The sequence below is a fragment of the Meleagris gallopavo genome, chromosome 8 (assembly GCF_000146605.3).
Source record: "Meleagris gallopavo isolate NT-WF06-2002-E0010 breed Aviagen turkey brand Nicholas breeding stock chromosome 8, Turkey_5.1, whole genome shotgun sequence".
Lineage (NCBI taxonomy): Eukaryota > Metazoa > Chordata > Aves > Galliformes > Phasianidae > Meleagris > Meleagris gallopavo.
In genome coordinates this window covers 11103203-11120402 of record NC_015018.2, presented here as the reverse complement: position 1 = coordinate 11120402, position 17200 = coordinate 11103203, and the positions used below count along the sequence as shown (strand labels likewise).

At 50.5% G+C, this 17200-nt stretch overlaps 1 protein-coding gene across 1 annotated transcript; it reads left to right on the top strand.

Moving 5' to 3' along the window:
• Positions 1-6: 6 nt before the first annotated feature.
• DNAJB12 (DnaJ heat shock protein family (Hsp40) member B12) lies at positions 7-14586 on the top strand (the record flags this gene model as incomplete). The annotated part of the gene is made up of 7 exons (XM_031554404.1): positions 7-611; positions 2020-2165; positions 6132-6317; positions 7521-7600; positions 8335-8444; positions 10805-10977; positions 11442-14586. Coding segments are annotated over 7 exons (1422 nt in total), but the record flags the coding sequence as incomplete, so codon positions are not given.
• Positions 14587-17200: the final 2614 nt, after the last annotated feature.

Genomic DNA, 17200 nt, shown 5'->3' with positions numbered 1-17200 from the left:
CTCGGCTGTCTGATCCCGCCTCGGGGAAGGAGAACCTGGAAGCCTTCTGCTGTTACCGAGAGATCTCGGCCCGGGTATCGGGAAAAGGTGCTCCGCCAGAGGGCGCCGGGCGCGGCACGGTGCTGCTGGAGTTCCAGGAGCGGCTGGACGACGCGCTCGGATGTAGGGTCTGAGTTCTGGGCGCTCCTGTGCGGAGCTGGGGATTGGACTCCGTGCTCCTTATGGGTCCCTTCCAACTCAGGGTGTTCTGCGATCCGATGGGGAAAGGCAAGAGGAGAAGGGTACGTTGCTGCGGAGATCCCCTGCGCTCCCAGACGTGTGGTATTTCGGGGGGCTGAGAGCTGGGTTAAAGAGGGATGGCTCTGGGAAAACGGGAAGGGCAAACAGAGCTCAGCGTTCTCTGACCTTGTTTTGCTTTCCCCTTTTCTCCCTTCAGTTCTCCTCGAATCGCTCAACAAGAGCGAGCCATCATCGGACGGGCAGTCCCAGACCCGGGAGTCCCCAAATGCCCAGTTCAGGAAGGCGGGCGGGGACCTTCCTTCAGCCAATGGGGAGGCTGGCGGGGAGGCCCCCAAGGGCTACACACAGGACCAGGTGGATGCCGTGAAGAGGTGCGTGTGCTGCTCCCCAGGCTTACGCCCAGTGTTTATTACGTGATATCCATCTGTTTCTCACCATGTTTTTTAAGATGTAGGGGCGGAGTGTGAAGGGGGAGGGTACGCAGAATAGGTTGGAGTTGGACAACTATTCATATTCAGTGCTACGTGAGAGATTCGGTCAGCTTTGATCCACGTGGAGCGGTCTTTTTTCAGTGAGGCATTAAAAGGGGACCTCGGTGGTCCTGCAAGGTAGCTACCAAGGATGAGACTTTCTCCTCCAGGCACATACAGAGGCTAGAGCTGCAGGCAGGCAGGCGTTTTCCTGGTGAGGTGCAAAGGGCATTTTGAGCACATTCATTCTGTGGATTTCATGTGAACGTTTCTTTTAGATGCTGCTTAGTGGTTCTGTGTAGAATCCCATATGGTGCTGAGATGTGTCGGGGGAAGCCATGGCTCACAGCTTGCAGCAGGAAGCCCTTGTGTTCTGAGCCTTGCCCTGTAACAAGTGCCAGAGGGTGTGGGTGTCCCTCTCACGTGCAGATGGTCCCTCTAAGAGCCCAACAAAGTAGAAATCTACAGCAGGGCACTTCACTCTGTTTAGATGATACATTTCTAAGGCTCTTACTGGATAGTCTCAAGGCACGTTTATCCAGTCGCCCCTTTTTCAAATGCTGTTTCAGCTGTTCGTTATTTCTTTGTACTACTTGCAAATACTGGAAGTTGAAGGACTGAACCGTGTGCGCAGTCACTTGGTAAACTTTGCGTAAGCCTTTGGGTATGCTCTGGGTTGCACAAGAGCTGCTCTGGCTAATTGATTTCCGGGTGTGTTTGCTACGTCACCTGATTCTCCAGAAAGCCAGCTCGCTTTATTCTGTCTTGTATAAGTCATGTGAGAAAGTCATGTGAGAAAGAGAAAATGTGACAGAGCTGTGAGGAGTACGCAGCAGGAGCTGGGCTGCACACAGGCCTGGGCAGCTGTTCTTGCTGCTTCTCCTGTTAAGTCTGAACCAGCAGGGTCTGAGGGGGATTATTAAAACCAAGCTGAAAACCTAGCTGTCCCCTAGCCTGCCATTTGTAATCCCCATACCTCCTGAACAGCCTCCAAAACGTGAGTGTGACAAATCTGAAGCTTATTTGTGAATCGCATGCTTGTGCAGGTGATATCATAGTCTGAGGAGAGGCCCTCCTACCTTTACAGGTATGGCTTGTTCTGTGGGAGTGTTTGTGTGCTCGTAAAGCAGGTCTTCCGTGGATGAGCGTGCAAAAAAAATTAGGTCACCCTCTGAGGAATTAAAATGAGTAAACTGGAGTTTGCTGAACAACATCAATTGAAACTGTGATACGTGAGACATTGCAGAGTTGAGTGCAGTTTTTGTAGCTGGAATTCACTGCCCCTGTTTTCTCATTTCTCTTCTGGTAGGGTAAAGCAGTGCAAGGATTACTATGAAATTCTGGGAGTCAGTAGAGAAGCCTCTGATGAGGACTTGAAAAAGGCTTACAGGAAACTCGCACTGAAATTTCACCCAGATAAGAACCACGCACCTGGGGCTACAGAGGCATTTAAAGGTAAAGTATATTTTCTCCTTGATGATTTAGAGTCATAGGATTGTTAGAGTTGGAAGGGACCTTTAAAGGCTATCTGGTCTATTGGTGTCCCAGTGCACAGGGGCACCACAGCTAGATCAGGTTGCCCAGGGCCAGATCCAGCCTCACCTCGAAAATCTCTAGGGGCAAGACATCCACCACATCTCTGGGCAGCCTGTGCTGGTGCCTCACTGTCCTCACTGTAAAACTTTTACCTTATAACTAACTTCCACCTACCTTCTTTGAGCTTGAAGCCATTTCCCCTTGTTCTGTCACCACAGACCCTGCTAAAGAGGCTGTCCCCTTCTTTCCTGTAGCTCCCCTTTAGATTCTGACAGGTCACTATCAGGCCACCTCGCAGCCTTCTTTTCTCCAGGCAGCACAGCCCCAGCTCTGTCAGCCTGTCGCTGAAAGTTTACCTGCAGCTGTCAGGTGATGGTGCTGAGCTTGGCTAGCAAGATCTCCTCAAAACAACCTCACAAGCCAAGCAAATAAATTTTTGTCAGTAAAGTTGTCTCTCTTGTGAGATGGAAACATTATGAACAAAGTATGTGCTAAGCTTGAAGTGTCAAGCATAGGTTCATGTGCTTAGGCTTCGCTTTTGCTGGTTGGGCGAGGAGAAGCTTTCCTTGTTTCCAAGCAGCTATTCCGGTCTTCTGCTACATGGTCTTTTGCCACATGGCTTGGGAGGGAATTCCCTCCAGATCTCACTTCCACTCTTCCCTGAATGGCCTGGGAGCGCTCAGTTCACAGGGAGAGGCTCCAAGTCCTGCAGCCACCCAGCACAGGGCAGGTGCTGGTGTGCACCTGTGCCCAGTGACAGCTGAAGCAGAGATGCAGTGAGCTGTGCAGCCCCACACGCAGTTGTTGAGTTTGCAGCCCTTCTAGGCTCCTCCAATCGTGAAGCATTTCAGGCAACTCATAGCCCTGCCAGTTTCACGTGAGCACTCAACACCTGACTGTTGTGAACGGCTGTGGGTGGAATTGCAGGATAGCAACACCAGATGAAAATTTCTTGGGTGAAACTGCAGCAGCTGTGCAGCCAAGGCCAGGCAGAACTCAAGGAAGTCACCAGTAGCTTCAGTTCTGTTGAGAATAACCTCAGCACCTCCCTGGCAGGGATGGTTGCAGGGTAATAAGGCATTTTAAAACTGTTTGTTTTAAGTTGTTTTGAGTTGTTTTCCAAGATAAATGGTTTTGTTTAAGGTGGAACATATGAAATAAGGCTTAAGCATTATATGTCCATCTGGGAGCTGTTCTGAGTTTGTAGGGAAGGTGGTGGCTAAATTCTCTCCAACATCTGTGATCCTTTTCCTTTGTGTTATTTTTCATCTTATTTCTGTATTATACACCGAAATTCTTAGCAGGAGCTGCCTGGAGGTACACTTAGCTGAGCTTTTGCCCTCTGATTGTGCATGCTCAAATGCTACCTATGGGGTAGGTAAAAATATATAGTATTTCGCTGTAATAAATGCTATAGAATTGCACAAGAACTTCATTCAACTGTGGGAAGGAAAATAAAGGAGCAGGCTGGTGATTGTGCCCCCGAGCTGGCTCTGGAATTGCCCCACTCAGAAGTAAAAGAGGGCTTTTCTTACTATCATCCCTGAACACAGCCCTGCAGGCAGTTAGCTGGACACCTGTACCCATGGGGTAGGTTTTTATCTTCAGTGCTACCTGGGAAGGAAGCACAGCTGTGTCATCCTGCCTGTGGGGTTTTGAGCTGTGGTGATGGATGCGTTGAGAAGTGTTGGAGCAGCATGCTGAGGTGCCATTTGGAAGAAACCCTTTTTCTTCAGTGGCTGTGGAGGTTTGACTGTTAAAGAGCTAAACACACAACTTCCTCTGACAGTTTTAGAGCATTGGTTTTGCTGTGTGAAGCCATTTAAATACTGTGTTCTGATGATGCTTTGCACCTCTGAAATGGCAGTAGAACTTCTGTTGGAGCAGGGAGCAAGGCTAGCCTGCTCTCAGCGTGTTGGCGCAGCACTGGGGTAAACATGAATTCAGCAGTAGAAGTCTCATGTAAGGTTTGTTTCAAGTATTTTAAGACTTAGATCCACAACTGCTAAGTGTCTTGCTGTTCGCAAATAAGGAGCTGACCCTCAGCTGCTTGGGAAAGCCTGTTTTAGTGCAGGGGCCAAATGAAATAGCAAGCACCTGCAGACGTGTAGCTACACCGTGTGTGTGGTAAGCCCCTGCTCAATAGTTTGTCCTTCACCTTGCTAAGTGGCGAAAGGCAGGTTTCTTCACCTGTAATCTTAAACAGTGATGTTTGCCAAAGGCTTTGACAAGAGTTACGTGCCAGAAGTCGTGTGTTAAGCAAGGTGCCCTTTATCTTTCCCTGCAGAGCTATCTGCTGCCGGGTTATCTCTCCCCTGAGCCTTGTCTCCTGGGCTCCCCTGTCCTTCAGCCCCAAGCTGGGCTCCTGGTTCACAGCGCTTGCTGAAGTCTGGCTGGCTGTTTGGTTCCAGAGGGTGCTGGGGGAAGTGTGTGCTGCTCTAAGGGTTTTAGTTAATTTTTTCTAGCATTGATATATTAGCTGAAGGCTTGTCGTTCATCTTCCCAGTGACGGCTGATAAAGTGTTACGTCTTGTCCAGAGACTTTGTCTCGGTCCAGGGTTGCAGCTGGTTGCAGCCTGTGTGGTACCAGATTTGCATTGCTGCCTTGGGCTGACGTCAGGAAAAGAGCTGAACGTAGCGACGTGGGGCTGAAATCCTGGCTTGGAATGAGATGGTCCTTGGGCTTTGTCAGCAGAAGGCTAAACAATGAACAGAATCCTGAATTGCTCCATGTTCATTGCTTAACCGTGCAGTCGGAAAGGACAAGCTTCTTTCCAGTGCTGGAATGAGTCAGTCCTTGCTGCCTCACTTCTGTTCCTGGTTGAAGAAATGGTCGTTCTGTGTGCACTAATTATAACCAAGAATTAGAACAAGTATTAACACCCTCTGCTCTCCAAACCTGTAGTCTAAGAGGAAACCATACCCTTCGGTCTGACTATCAGAAAAACTTTGAATCTTAATCTTCTCTGAAGGGCATGTGTCTCCCTTCTTTTTCTATCACTTCTGCTCTCGCCTTCAACTCACCCGTCAGCTCCAGCACGATGAACTTCTTAACCTCCTTGCAACACAGGAGGAGAAGATTCTGTCTGTGGTCACGTACAGAGGCTCCTGGGTAGGCGGGTGCAGAGGGAAGTGGTGAGCTGGAATGGCTAGGGAGGGAAGCCCAGAAAGAGGAGGGTGGCAGGCGGCTGTTGTGGTGGGAAGGCTCGCGTGTGCTGAGGCTGGGAAACTGGGGGGGATGTCATTCCAGTACATTTCCACTGTCACAGGCACTGCTCAACAGCCCTTGCAATTATGCATCTTAGTTTTGGCATCTGGGCATTTTGAAATCCACGGCTCAGTGAGAGAGCTTTTAGCCAACATCTCCTTACTGGCTTGTACTGCTGGTTTTAAAGTCTCTTGGTGATCTCACCTGTACTTAAATTCTTTGCTGTGATACCAGTGCCCTTACGCCACTTTCAAATAAAATGTATCAACTGAAGCTATGCTTTCCTATGCAGTTACTTATGGATGAAGGCTTTGGCTATTAGTTGTTCAAAGAAATAACAACTTTAATCAAATGAAACTTGCAGCAACTCTGCTACCAGTATTTCTGAGCAGTGCATAGTTTCATGCCTGTTTCCCTAAGGACACATACGGAATTGATGCCAGTCCTATCGTAGCTTCTCATTTGGATTACTGAAGGCCGTGGGCACTGCGCCTCCGCATGTGTTTTTTTCTGCCTGTGTTTGCAGAGAAGCGTTCCGGGTGCTGCAGGAGCCTGCTGGGGGCCGGGAGCTGCTGAGGATCCCGTCTGGGGGCTGAGGCAGGCGAGTCCTTTGCAGGGCTCAGCATATCGTTGGTAGGAGGAAGAAACTAATTGCTTCCTTATTGTCGATGTTTCAGCCATCAGTAACGCGTATGAGGTGTTGAGCAACCCAGAGAAGAGGAAGCAATATGACCAGTTTGGAGATGAGAAGCTCAACCCTGCTCGGCACGGACACGCGCATTCGGACTTCCACCGTGGCTTTGAGGCAGACATCTCCCCCGAAGACCTCTTCAACATGTTCTTTGGTGGTGGTTTTCCCTCCAGTAAGCACGTCAAACTTTAACCTCTTGAACAAGACCCAACCCTTTTATCAGAGTCACAATGCAGCAGGATTTATTTGGCAGTGCCGGGATTGATTTGAGAGCTGTGTTCCTCTCTGCAGCTGAATTTGATGAGAGTTTTCTTTCAGAAATTCCCCAAACACATTGAGTTTCTAAATTGATCAGATAGGAACTTGGAGAACTTGGGCTTTCTTCCGACTTCAGGTATCTGCATGTTCGCAGTGTTAACTGTCGTTAGGTTGGATTGAATGTTAGAACAAAAATCATGAACAGAAATGCCACGCTTTAATGCAAAGCGTAAAAATAATCCTGTCCTGAGGAAGGCTTTTCTGCCTGGTGGCTTTAGAAGTTAAATCTTCTCAGCAGAACAGACTGGTATCTTCTAGACCTCGGTCTGTGCCTGCCCTGCCACGCACTCAAGCGGTTTCTTTTACATATGTATCCACTGGGATATTGCAGGAGACTCCCTCGTGTTTCCAGTGTGGAGGCAGCCATTACTAGGCCTCTGTAAAACAACGTGGGGAGCAAATCGGTGTTTCACTTGAGATTTACTCTGGTAGCTCTTTCCTATCTGCTGCGTCAGAACTGGCACGCCAGTGCCAAGCATTTGCAATGGTATTTGGAGACCTTCTGTGGTATTCGTGTTCTGCCCGTCACAAAGGTAAAGTGACTCCAGTAAAAACAGAGCTGCTATTTTAGCTCAGTCTTTTTTTCCTTTTCCCACTATCCCAGGAGAATTCAGGACTTGTTTTGCAGCTGCTTTCCCTTTTCAGCTGTAATTTTGACATTTAAAACAAGATGTGGAAAAGCTGTTTTTTAAGGTGGAAAAACCAAGAATGATTTCTGTTCGCTTGACAGCAGATGTGCTGTCCCTGAACAGCCTGTTGTGCTGCTGGCTGTGTGACAGGTTGAGCTGGGAGCGGCGGTGGCAGCAGAGCAGATTCAAGTGTGAGCACAGCATGGATTTCCTTTAAAATCTTGCTTCTTGTATCTTTGCTGAGTGTGGTCTGAACCAAAGAAACAAATCGGGCCCATTCTGGCAATTTTCAAAGTTCCTGGATTTGCTGCTTTGTCTCATCACACAGTCTGTTTTTTCTTGGTGAGGCTGACATGGAGCATGGCCACCTCTAGTGGCTCATTCCCAGCAGGCCTGCACCAGCTCTGACACTTATCTTTTGCTTGTAGGTAATGTTCACGTGTACAGCAACGGCAGGATGCGATACACCTATCATCAGAGGCAGGACAGACGAGAACACCAGGGTGATGTAAGTGATGGGAGCAGGCTGGGGGCTGGAATGCTTTTTGCAGTGCACACATTGCAAATTAGCTGGTGTGGCAGTTGCGTGAAGCAGAGCTGCCTGTGTTCTCCTCCCTGTGCGGCAAGCTGGAGCTGTGGGAAATACGCTGCCTGCAGAATTTGTGCTGCTTCATTTATGGGTAGTTGTTCTCACAGGACTTTCAGAACTGTCTTCCAGAAGGGAAAACACAGATGTATCTTGAAACAGTGCCACCTTGAAGTAAGGTCGTACTGGTTTTTGAGAGAGAATAAGCATTTCCTTTCATATTTAATTTCTTTCAAGACAAATCCAGCTATCAGATAACGTGGGTACACATGGCTCCTCCCGATGCATACTCATTCTTCCTTTTAGTTCAGTCTATAGGATCAGGCGTTTCTGATCTGTGATGCTTAGTTAACCAAAGGAAAAAAATTGATGGCATGAGTTATTTGGGTTTTTCTGCCACAGGATCTGTCTCCAGCACTACGAGCCCTTTCAACGAATGAAATGAGATTGCAGGATTTACATAACCCTATTCCCTTGATAACTAACAGTACTGTGTCTGGGCTGCTGGGCTCTTCCTGCTTATCTTATGGAACCTCGCTGGCCCAGAAGGGCAGGGGAATGGAGGTTGTGGTAGGGCTGGGAGGGAGGGCTTAGCTGCAGGGTCTTTGTGTGCAGGTGTATGGGTAGCGCGCCATCATGCGTATCTTCTCCCTCAGGGCGGCCTTGGGCTGTTTGTCCAGCTGATGCCTATCCTCATCCTGATCGTCGTGTCTGCTCTCAGCCAGATGATGGTCTCCAGCCCACCCTACAGCTTGAGCCAGAGGCCGTTAGTACCTCGTACTCTGAAACCTATCCATGTGGGGTTGGGTGGGTTCTGGGGGGCTGGGTGGCACAATGTTCTGTTTTCCCTGCCAGCTTTTGGCTTTATCACATCCCACCATTAGTCTTCTCTCCGCTGTCATATGTGCAGGGGAAGGCTCCTTATTGTCAGGCAGCTCTGGAGTTGGAAAGTGCAGGGTTGTGCTGGGAGTGTGTTTTGCCAGGGAACTTCTGCGGCCTGTGCCCGTGACTGGGTTAGAAAGGAACAGAATAAATGAGTTTGAGGAGCTGTAGCCCGGCAGGGTGTTTCAGACACACTGAGATCCCATGTGCAGAGTGAAATGAGATGTAGAGTTAAATGGAAAAACGAAAGTCATAGCTATTTATCATAAAAGTCTTGGCTGGGCTTGTGTCTAGTGCAGAGCAATACAGGAAGAGGGGAAGGGATAGGAGGCATTCCTGTAGAAGGAAAGACGCTCCCAGAGAAATCCCCTGGTTGTGAACTTTCATCTTGCTGTGAGATAGCTGTGGGCAGACATTTACTGGGCAGAAGTAAATTGGGCACTGGTTCTTTCTGTGGAAATGCCCTGGTCGGCTCATTGTGCTGACAAACAAGTTTCTATTCTTGATCACTCAGTGGTGTCAGCCAGGAGCAAAAAGGCACGGTGATTTCTGGATGCTTGCATCATTCTTGACAAAGGCTTCGTGTATTTTCAGTGGCAGCTGCCTGCGTATACGTGAAAGGCAGGTGGAGGTAGGGGTGGTGGCAGCCCCTGAGCAGGTAGCATCACTGATGGCACTGCTGAAAGGTGGTGGTGTTAAATGCTACAAAATCCACCTTAGCTTTGGGTGCAAAGGAAAGGCTGTGACGTTAATGCTTAGAATCAAAAGATGGAGTGTTGTTGAACAAGGCAGGATTAAGGGTAATTCTGAGAGGCTGAGGAGCGTTGAGGTGTGATTTCTGTCCTTGAGGACTGCAAAGCGAAGTGCACCTGCGTTGTTTCTGTTTGGCTTATACGGGTGAAGAGGCAGTGCGTGGGGCCAGGAGGCATTCAGCAGAGGGCAGCTTTGAAGAGGACGGCGATTTGCTTCCAGCTTTGTCAGCGGTCGGAGCTGAACGTCATCCCTGAGCCTCGCTGTGCTCCAGCCGTCATCTTTCCTGCATAAGCGAGGAATTGAAGAGAGAGGCGCTGAGAGCAGGCGGCTGCTGTGCCGGCAGGCGGTGCTGTGCTCTAGCTGCGGCTGCCCGGCTGGGTTTTGCTGCTCCGCGCAGACACTGTGCCGGCCACCGAGCTGCAGCTCGCCGCCCCAAACCCAGCCAGCCTGAGGCGAGGCACTTTCATGGCACAGGGAGGTTTTACTGCCACTTGTTGACAGATAAAGCGGTGAGCTGAACTGCTGCTCTGCCAGCAACCGCTGCCCATACCTCAAAAAACAGCCAGAGAGCTTTCTGGTCTTGATTGCCCACCGTTTGTCTCAGAATGCTGGATGCTGATGAAATGTGCAAGAGTGCTTGAATCACTCCTGCAAGCCCTGATAACAGGCCGAAGGGTGAGCCGGATGGGTTAATGTTTATACCTGCCTTAGGAATTGGGCTCGCTTTTAGTGCAGCAGCAGCAGCTGGTATTTATTATGGGAAATTTTGGGCATGTCTCCAGATGGAGCTGTTCCCGATGGATGCAGTGCTTGGGCACAGGTCCTGTGCTGCAGCTTGCATACACGCCCCAGTGAGTATCTCTAGGTTTGTTGAAGCATTGGGGAAAATAAGAACGTTGCTTTGTCTGAAATGCAAATCCAGGGGGTAGGGCGAAGAGAGATTTCCTTCTAGAAAGTACTGATATGTGCAGGCTCGAGTGCAGAGTGGAGCTAATTTTGTTCTTGCAGCAGCATGTGATGTTCTAGAGGGAGCTGACACTCAGGGTCAGCAGCTCTCTTCTGAGGAGAGCACAGGGGTGGGGAGTGAGCAGGGGCTGCGGGAGCAGTGTGATAGCCACTGCTCTGCCCACATCAGCCCCCAGCCTGTGTGCAGTGCCCCTGGGGCTCACTGCCAAAAGCAGCAAGGAAGCTGCAGAGATTTAATTAGCACTGCAAATCCTAATGAGCACTTTATTTTAAATGGGTTTAGTCCTTGGGCAGTCCGCCTAAAGGGTTCTGTCTGGGTTCAGGGCTGTGCCCACCTAGCTAGAGGCCTGCCAGGCTGCCCCTCCTTGTGCTGATGTTTCTTTTCCACCAGAAGTGCTTTTCCTCCCCACAGCTATGGGTGCGGGGGGTAGCTGTCTCACGGCACACTGTGCATGGTAAGGAACTGGGGGTCTGGCTGTGCCCTTCGAATGTCCCACACCATTGTGACTTTTCTCCTTGGGCTAGGTCTGTGGGTCACGTACACAGGAGGGTGACAGAGCACTTAAGAGTTATCTACTACGTATCTGAGAACTTTGCAGAAGAATACACAGGCACGAACTTGAAAAACGTGGAAAGGAGCGTGGAGGATGACTACATTGCAAACCTTCGAAATAGCTGCTGGAAAGAGAAGCAGCAGAGTGAGTAGTGTGGGGTCAGGAGCAGAGAGTTTTGTTCGCTGCGCGAGTTCTGCTTTGGAAAAGACTTTGGTGACTGAGCTGTGCTGAAGCTCTATTTTATCACCACGTAGGCACATTTCCTGTTTGTTTGTTTTTTTTCTGCTTATGACTTCATGTCTGTTTCGGCTTGGTTTGGTTTTTCATGCCGCCACAGAACTGGTCAGACGGGAGTTGTGCCCCAGAGGTTCCCCTGCTGCTGTCAGTAGGATATCTGCTGTGCAGTGGAGGGGAGGGCTGCAGCCACCTTGTCAAAAAGCCCCTGCCAGCTCTCTGCATATTCCCGTTGTCCAAGGAGGGACCGAATTCCTCGTGAATATTGCTGGTGTATCCACCCAGCTCCGAGCCTCTGCCTCTCCTCTCCTATGCCTGATAGGATCGGTCTCCTTCCACCTTGGGTCTGTAACACTGGGCTTTTCCCTTTACAGAGGAAGGCATGATATACCGGGCACGCTACTTCGGAGACACAGAGCTGTACCAGCGAGCACAGAAGATGGGCACCCCCAGCTGTAGCAGACTGTCAGACGTACAAGCCTCTCTGCATGGATAGTCGCTGCTGGCCCGCTCAGCAGAGGTCTAAGTACGAGCTGTGGCAGCAGAGCACGACACACTAGTGCTTTTAACACTTAAATCTCTGAGGCACAAGTCTTCACGCGTCTCCTCCGGATGCTCAAATGTAACGGGGGGAGGCAGCCCCCTCTGTCAAGCCTACACTCCTTAATTGGGAAATTGATTTTGTTTAGCTTGCATGTCAGCACCCCCGGCTCACTCCAAGCTCGCGTTGCTGGTGTTGGTTCTCTAGGAACAAAGCAAAAGCCCCAGGCGTGCTGGCAGCCTGGCTGAGCTCTTGTCAACCGCGCCTTCGATGCAGTGCCGCGTGCACCTTGGCTGGTTGGAAGTTTTATTCCTTATCTCGCTAAGCCTTGACCAGCCATGGCAGCCTGCCACCACGTTTTAAAGAACCCTTTTTCTTGCTTTCTTGTCTGTTTTATTGAAAAAGTTGTTATCCCCTGGCACTGTGGTGACTGTTAGAAAGCAGGTGTTCCTTGCCTAACTCTTGCCTTGCCGTGACGCTCCAGGAGAACAGAGCAAAGGATCAGTGCTCACAGCAGGGGCTAGGAGCAGCTCGGCATGTTGAAATGGAAAATAAAGTAAAAGCAGCAGAGTGGGAGCCTGGAGAGCAGTGGGTAGGAGAGCTGGAGTCCAGGGAGCCCACACAGCACAGAGGAGAGCGGGTGTGCAGGGTCATGGGAGAGCTGATAAAATAATGAAAGTTTTGGCACAGAGTTTGGAGTTCTTTTTCTGCTTAATTATCAGCTGGAGGCCCATACAGGCCTTGTCTAATCACATCATTTCTTGAAAGTTGGATTTCTGTAGGAAATAAGTGGAAGGTGAAGTTTGCACCAAGTTTTAGTTGCAGGGACACCACTGAGGCTTGATGCTGGACACCTAGCTGTTGGAGTTTCTGACGCCAGTAAGGAGGTTTAGCAGTGGAGTTTTTCTCTATTTTCCTTGGCTAACGGAGCACATCTTAAGGCAAATCCTCTGGGTTGTGCTTGGCCTTTTCTAGTGTACTCTGGCTTTGGTTTACTTGGTACACCCACTCTTGTTTTCCTTTGCACCTCTCATGTCAGGGCAGGCTGGTGTTAAGAACCAGGAAAGAGGCAGTGCCTGCATGCCCACGGTGCTGGAGCAGAGGGACCGTGTGGGGGGCAGGGCAGGGCAGGGCAGGAGCCAGTTGCTGCAACGCAGGGATGGGTGGGCCACAGAGGAGGCACTGTGCCAGGGACTGACACCGTTACCACTCTCGTTCCCAGACCCTTGACATACCTGAAGACTTTTGGTGAAGTGCACTGAGCCGAGGTGACAGACTTTATATTTAAAGAATGAAACCTTATATTAAAATGGAATTGAGATTAGCAACGCACAACTGCCCTCTTTCTTCTCTCTGCCCGTCTCCGCCGGTGGATGTCCCAGGTGGCAGTTAGGACAGGACTAGAGGCCGTCATCCTCATTCCCTTCCAGCAGCACCGCTGTGCAACGGCCTGGCTGGAGAAAGGAGACCCTCATGGCTGCACTGGAGAGAGAAATCGGACAATTCGCTGATAAAGAAAACTTTTAAAGAGAAGAAAAAGAAAATATAATCTATTTAGAATTAATTTATAGCTGTATATACGTTGTACTTTTAAACTATGCAGGGGTTGGATGATTAAATTATTTTGCTTTGCGCCCGGTTTTGTGAACAGAGAAGCAGGAGGTCTCCGCAGGGTGTGTGGCACAAGGCAGCGGTCACATCGCAGTGGTTGCGCTTTGCTTTCCTGTGGATGGCAGCGATCCGTGGCTGGGGAGCTCAGTGTCTGCCTGCCAGGCTGCCAGAGAAGCGTTTCCGAATCCACAGGGGGAAAAAATCAATTAATGAAACCTCCCAGATTTGCAGTTTGGTTTTGCAACATTGGCAAGAGCTGGAGTGCTGGAGCCACGTGTTGCCAAGGGAAAGGATCATCCTGGATGCCTGGATGCTTTTAGCTCATCACTTCTTGCTTTAGTCATGTGTGTAACCTTTTTTTTGCAGCGTCCGCTTCAATTTTGCCTCGTAGTCATTGTGCAGCATTCGTTCTGTGAGCGGGGCTGTCCACGAGCTGCATCCCTTTGTTAATTTGCCAGTCCTGCACTTGGGATTCCTCACCCAGCAGCGCTCCGGTTTGCAGTATGGTACGGCCGTGGCCTTAGGGCAGCTCGTAGGGAACGGAGCGTGGCATTGCTTCTGTTAAAAGAAGCTCTGCAGGGTGAGATCAGCGTCTGATGGGCTCCTCAGACCCCATTGCTGCAGGAGCTGCGTGCCGGGGCTCACCTGCCCAGCCAGGCAGGGCCCGGCTTGGAGCAGCTCCAGGCTGCCGTCCCCACCGTGCGTGTGAGAGAGGCAAAAGTGAGCCGAGTTGCGTCACTGGGACAAACTGGATCTTTTTTTGTACCCTGCAGTTAATTTTTGCCTGAAGACATTTGCTGTGAGGCCTGCCCCAGCTGCTGGGGGGTTGCTCAGGTGGAGGTGTGGGGTGGCCAGGCTGGGACGGCAGTGAGCGGCAACACGGATTGAGGGCTTCGGCATTAGGCACCCACGTGCTCTGTCTTGGGCCAGTTATTTGTTTTGCAAAGTATCAGCCCTCCTGTTAACTGTAAGCCTTATTATCCCACAGCTACCGTGGCTCGAAGTTGATTTTAAGAGATTATTATTATTTTTTAATGATACCTCCATCTTCGGAAGGAATTTGGTGGAGTGTGTGACATGGGAATAGCTCTTAATAGCGGTACAGGGCAGTTGGCAGAAGTCTCTGGGGTGGGGGCTGTAGGCTGTAGAGTGAAATGATGTTTGCAAGAGTTGCTGACCATCTCGCAACACAGCATTCCTTGCCCAAAGCCTGCCCACCTTGTGATTTCTCAAGTAGTTATTCATGGATAGTACGAGCCAGAAAGCATAGAGCCTAACAGGTCTTCACGGAAACTGTATTTCTCGATTTAGAATTAATTATAAAATTGTACATCTATAAATAAACGTTTGTAATGTGAAAGGCTTCAGCTGCGGTGATGTTGTGCAGATCTTGGTGTGATACGGCAGCAATTTTCACCCCAGCACTGCGTTTCTAACTGCTCTTTTCCCTGAGTGTGGGGGGAGTGCTTTATTCTCCTCCCACCATTACCTTCTACCTCTGCGCTCCTGCAGGGGGAGTGAGGGTTTTTGAGCTCCCGAGGTCTCGGGGAAAGCAAATGCAAGGCCCGGCTCTGCTCGCAAGCTTTGCCCTGGGGCGCATGGGAAAAACCATCCAGCAGCACCCCGGGTCCATCTGGAGGTACAAACCGATGCTATTTAAGATGGGATTATTGCTACTGGCTGGTAATAGATTGCTAAAAGCCGATTTTGTGTAACCAATTAAAATAATAACTTAATATCCCAATTTGTAGTCTCACCCTGACCTGCTGTAAACTGGAGGCGGCTGCCAGCTGCTGTGCGCTCCCAGTTTGGGCTCCCGCAGCGGATGGGGACAGTCCTGCTGCATCTGGTCCTACTGCACCTGGGGCAACAGTGATCCAGACAGAGCTCCCTAGGAGTGGGATTTCTTTGATTTCCTTTATTGGTGTGGGCAACTGGGGCTGCCCATGAGCTCCTTCCCCACTCAGCGGTTCTTTAGCCCTAAAAATAAATAATCTCAATTACTCTGCCTGTTTCAGATGTCCCTGAAATGATACCCAGGAGCGATGCTGCAGAGGAGAGCCCCAGGTATCGCGGCCCTCTGTGTCCTCAGGGGCACTGAGCAGCCCGCGTCCACGTGGGGAGGCTAAATGAAGGTTTCTGGCACCTTCTGGGAGCTGCCAAAAGCCTCGTGCTGCCCCCCAGGGACCTTGACGTGCATCCAGCCTGGGTTCTGTCACAGAAAGGGCAGCTCACTATAAATAGGAGCTGCTCCTGGGGCTGGATTTGAGCTGGGTGTCTGGGGCTGCCGCAGGGCATTTGTGGGATGCGGGGACCCGGTGCAGAGGGGTTTCGTTTCACTGTTGTTTGCGGGGTTTTTTTGGAGCTCTCTGCAAAGCCCTCAATTGCTCTCTGTAATTAGAAAGTGACACCGAGTCCCTTGGGTGAGGTCAGGGGAAAGCTGGGGCCGCAGCGGGGCACGGTGGGCAGCAGTCCCCCCACACGCCTGTAAGGCTTCGTGAAATGTGTATATATAGCTGTGAGACACAATGTGTCTCAGCATTTAAAGCTGCTGAGATGAGGGTATGGATGCTGTCAGCACGCCGTCACTCTCTCAGGCTGCTGCCTGGAGCAATGTGCCTTTCCTGCCCCCTGCCACAAGCTGCCAGCTGTGCAGCTCACCGTGGCTTGGCCAAAGCCTTGTGATCCAGTTTTCAGGTTTCATGACCTGGAGTGATGACACTAGGACACATACAGGGGTGATTTTTGGCCAGGCCCCAGAACAGAGATGCCCTACGCATGGATCAAGGAATGATCCAGAACATCAGCGCTGGGGAAATGCCCTGGTCCTCAACAAATTAGGAACAGGACACATAAGGAAAAGGAAGCACAACCTGGCTTTCTGCAGGTGAGCTGCTGCCTGGCCTGCCCAGCTCAGCTGCACCAACGTGTGTCCCAGTGCTCTGGTGGGGGCTGGTTTTGTCAGAAGTAACTTTTCTTGGTGAGTTTTTTCATCACTCATTGTCTGAGGTAAAAAGAAACACACCACAGAAGTCTGAGCCAGAACAAACTTGCATTCTAATAGAAATGTCGGCTGCTTTTTTTTTTTTCCTCCTGCCTGGTTTTATCCTCCGCACCTCATGCCTGACCCAGCGTGCCTGCCTTAATTACACTTTAGTGAAAGCCTTTTTTCTGAGTTGTTATAACTGCTAATTGCATGCTGCTGTAATTGCACTCATTGGTGCAAATGCAGGCTCAAGAGCACACGTAGAAGAGGGCACTGCCTGGGTGGGTTGACACACACACTCTGTTTCACCCCTGTACCAGACTCTCCTCCTGTTTGCCAAAGCCCCAGACACGTCCCTATAGCTGTGGGCAATGGTGCACCTGGGCAGCTCAGGGGCTGACTCAGCCCTGCCTGAGTCACAGCTCCATGCCCCACATCGAGGTGTACTGCAATTCTTGCCCCCTCCCACCATCCGAGGCCCCCCCAGGATGTGGGGCAGCAGGGGGATTTCTGCCCACGGAGGAGGTGCTTGCATCATCCCTTCCCAATGCCCAGTGAGGACAGGGACACAGCAGGGTATCACTGAGTCAGATTTTATTAGAAAAGTAAAAAAAATGACACAATTGCATAGGAAGTCTTGCACTTGAACATCAAGTGTATGAGTGTAACTGTAATCAATGAAACACACGGGCCATATCAGGAAGGGATCCTGCCCCCCGTCCCCGTGCCACTCACACACCAGGCTTCTCCCCGTGACAAAGACACACATGATTTCAGACCCCCGCTGCCACACCAGGACTCACAACACAGCTGCCAGATGTCAGCAGCGGGGTTTCTTGTGATCTGGGCTCAGCTCAGCCATCGCTCACTCCCACGACACACACACACACACACACCCTCCCCCACAAACGCCATTGATTACAATCATTGTTACAAAAAAGAAAATTGATGGGCAGCAGAACGTCTGCCCCCGCAGCAGCCCTGCCGCCGAGCCC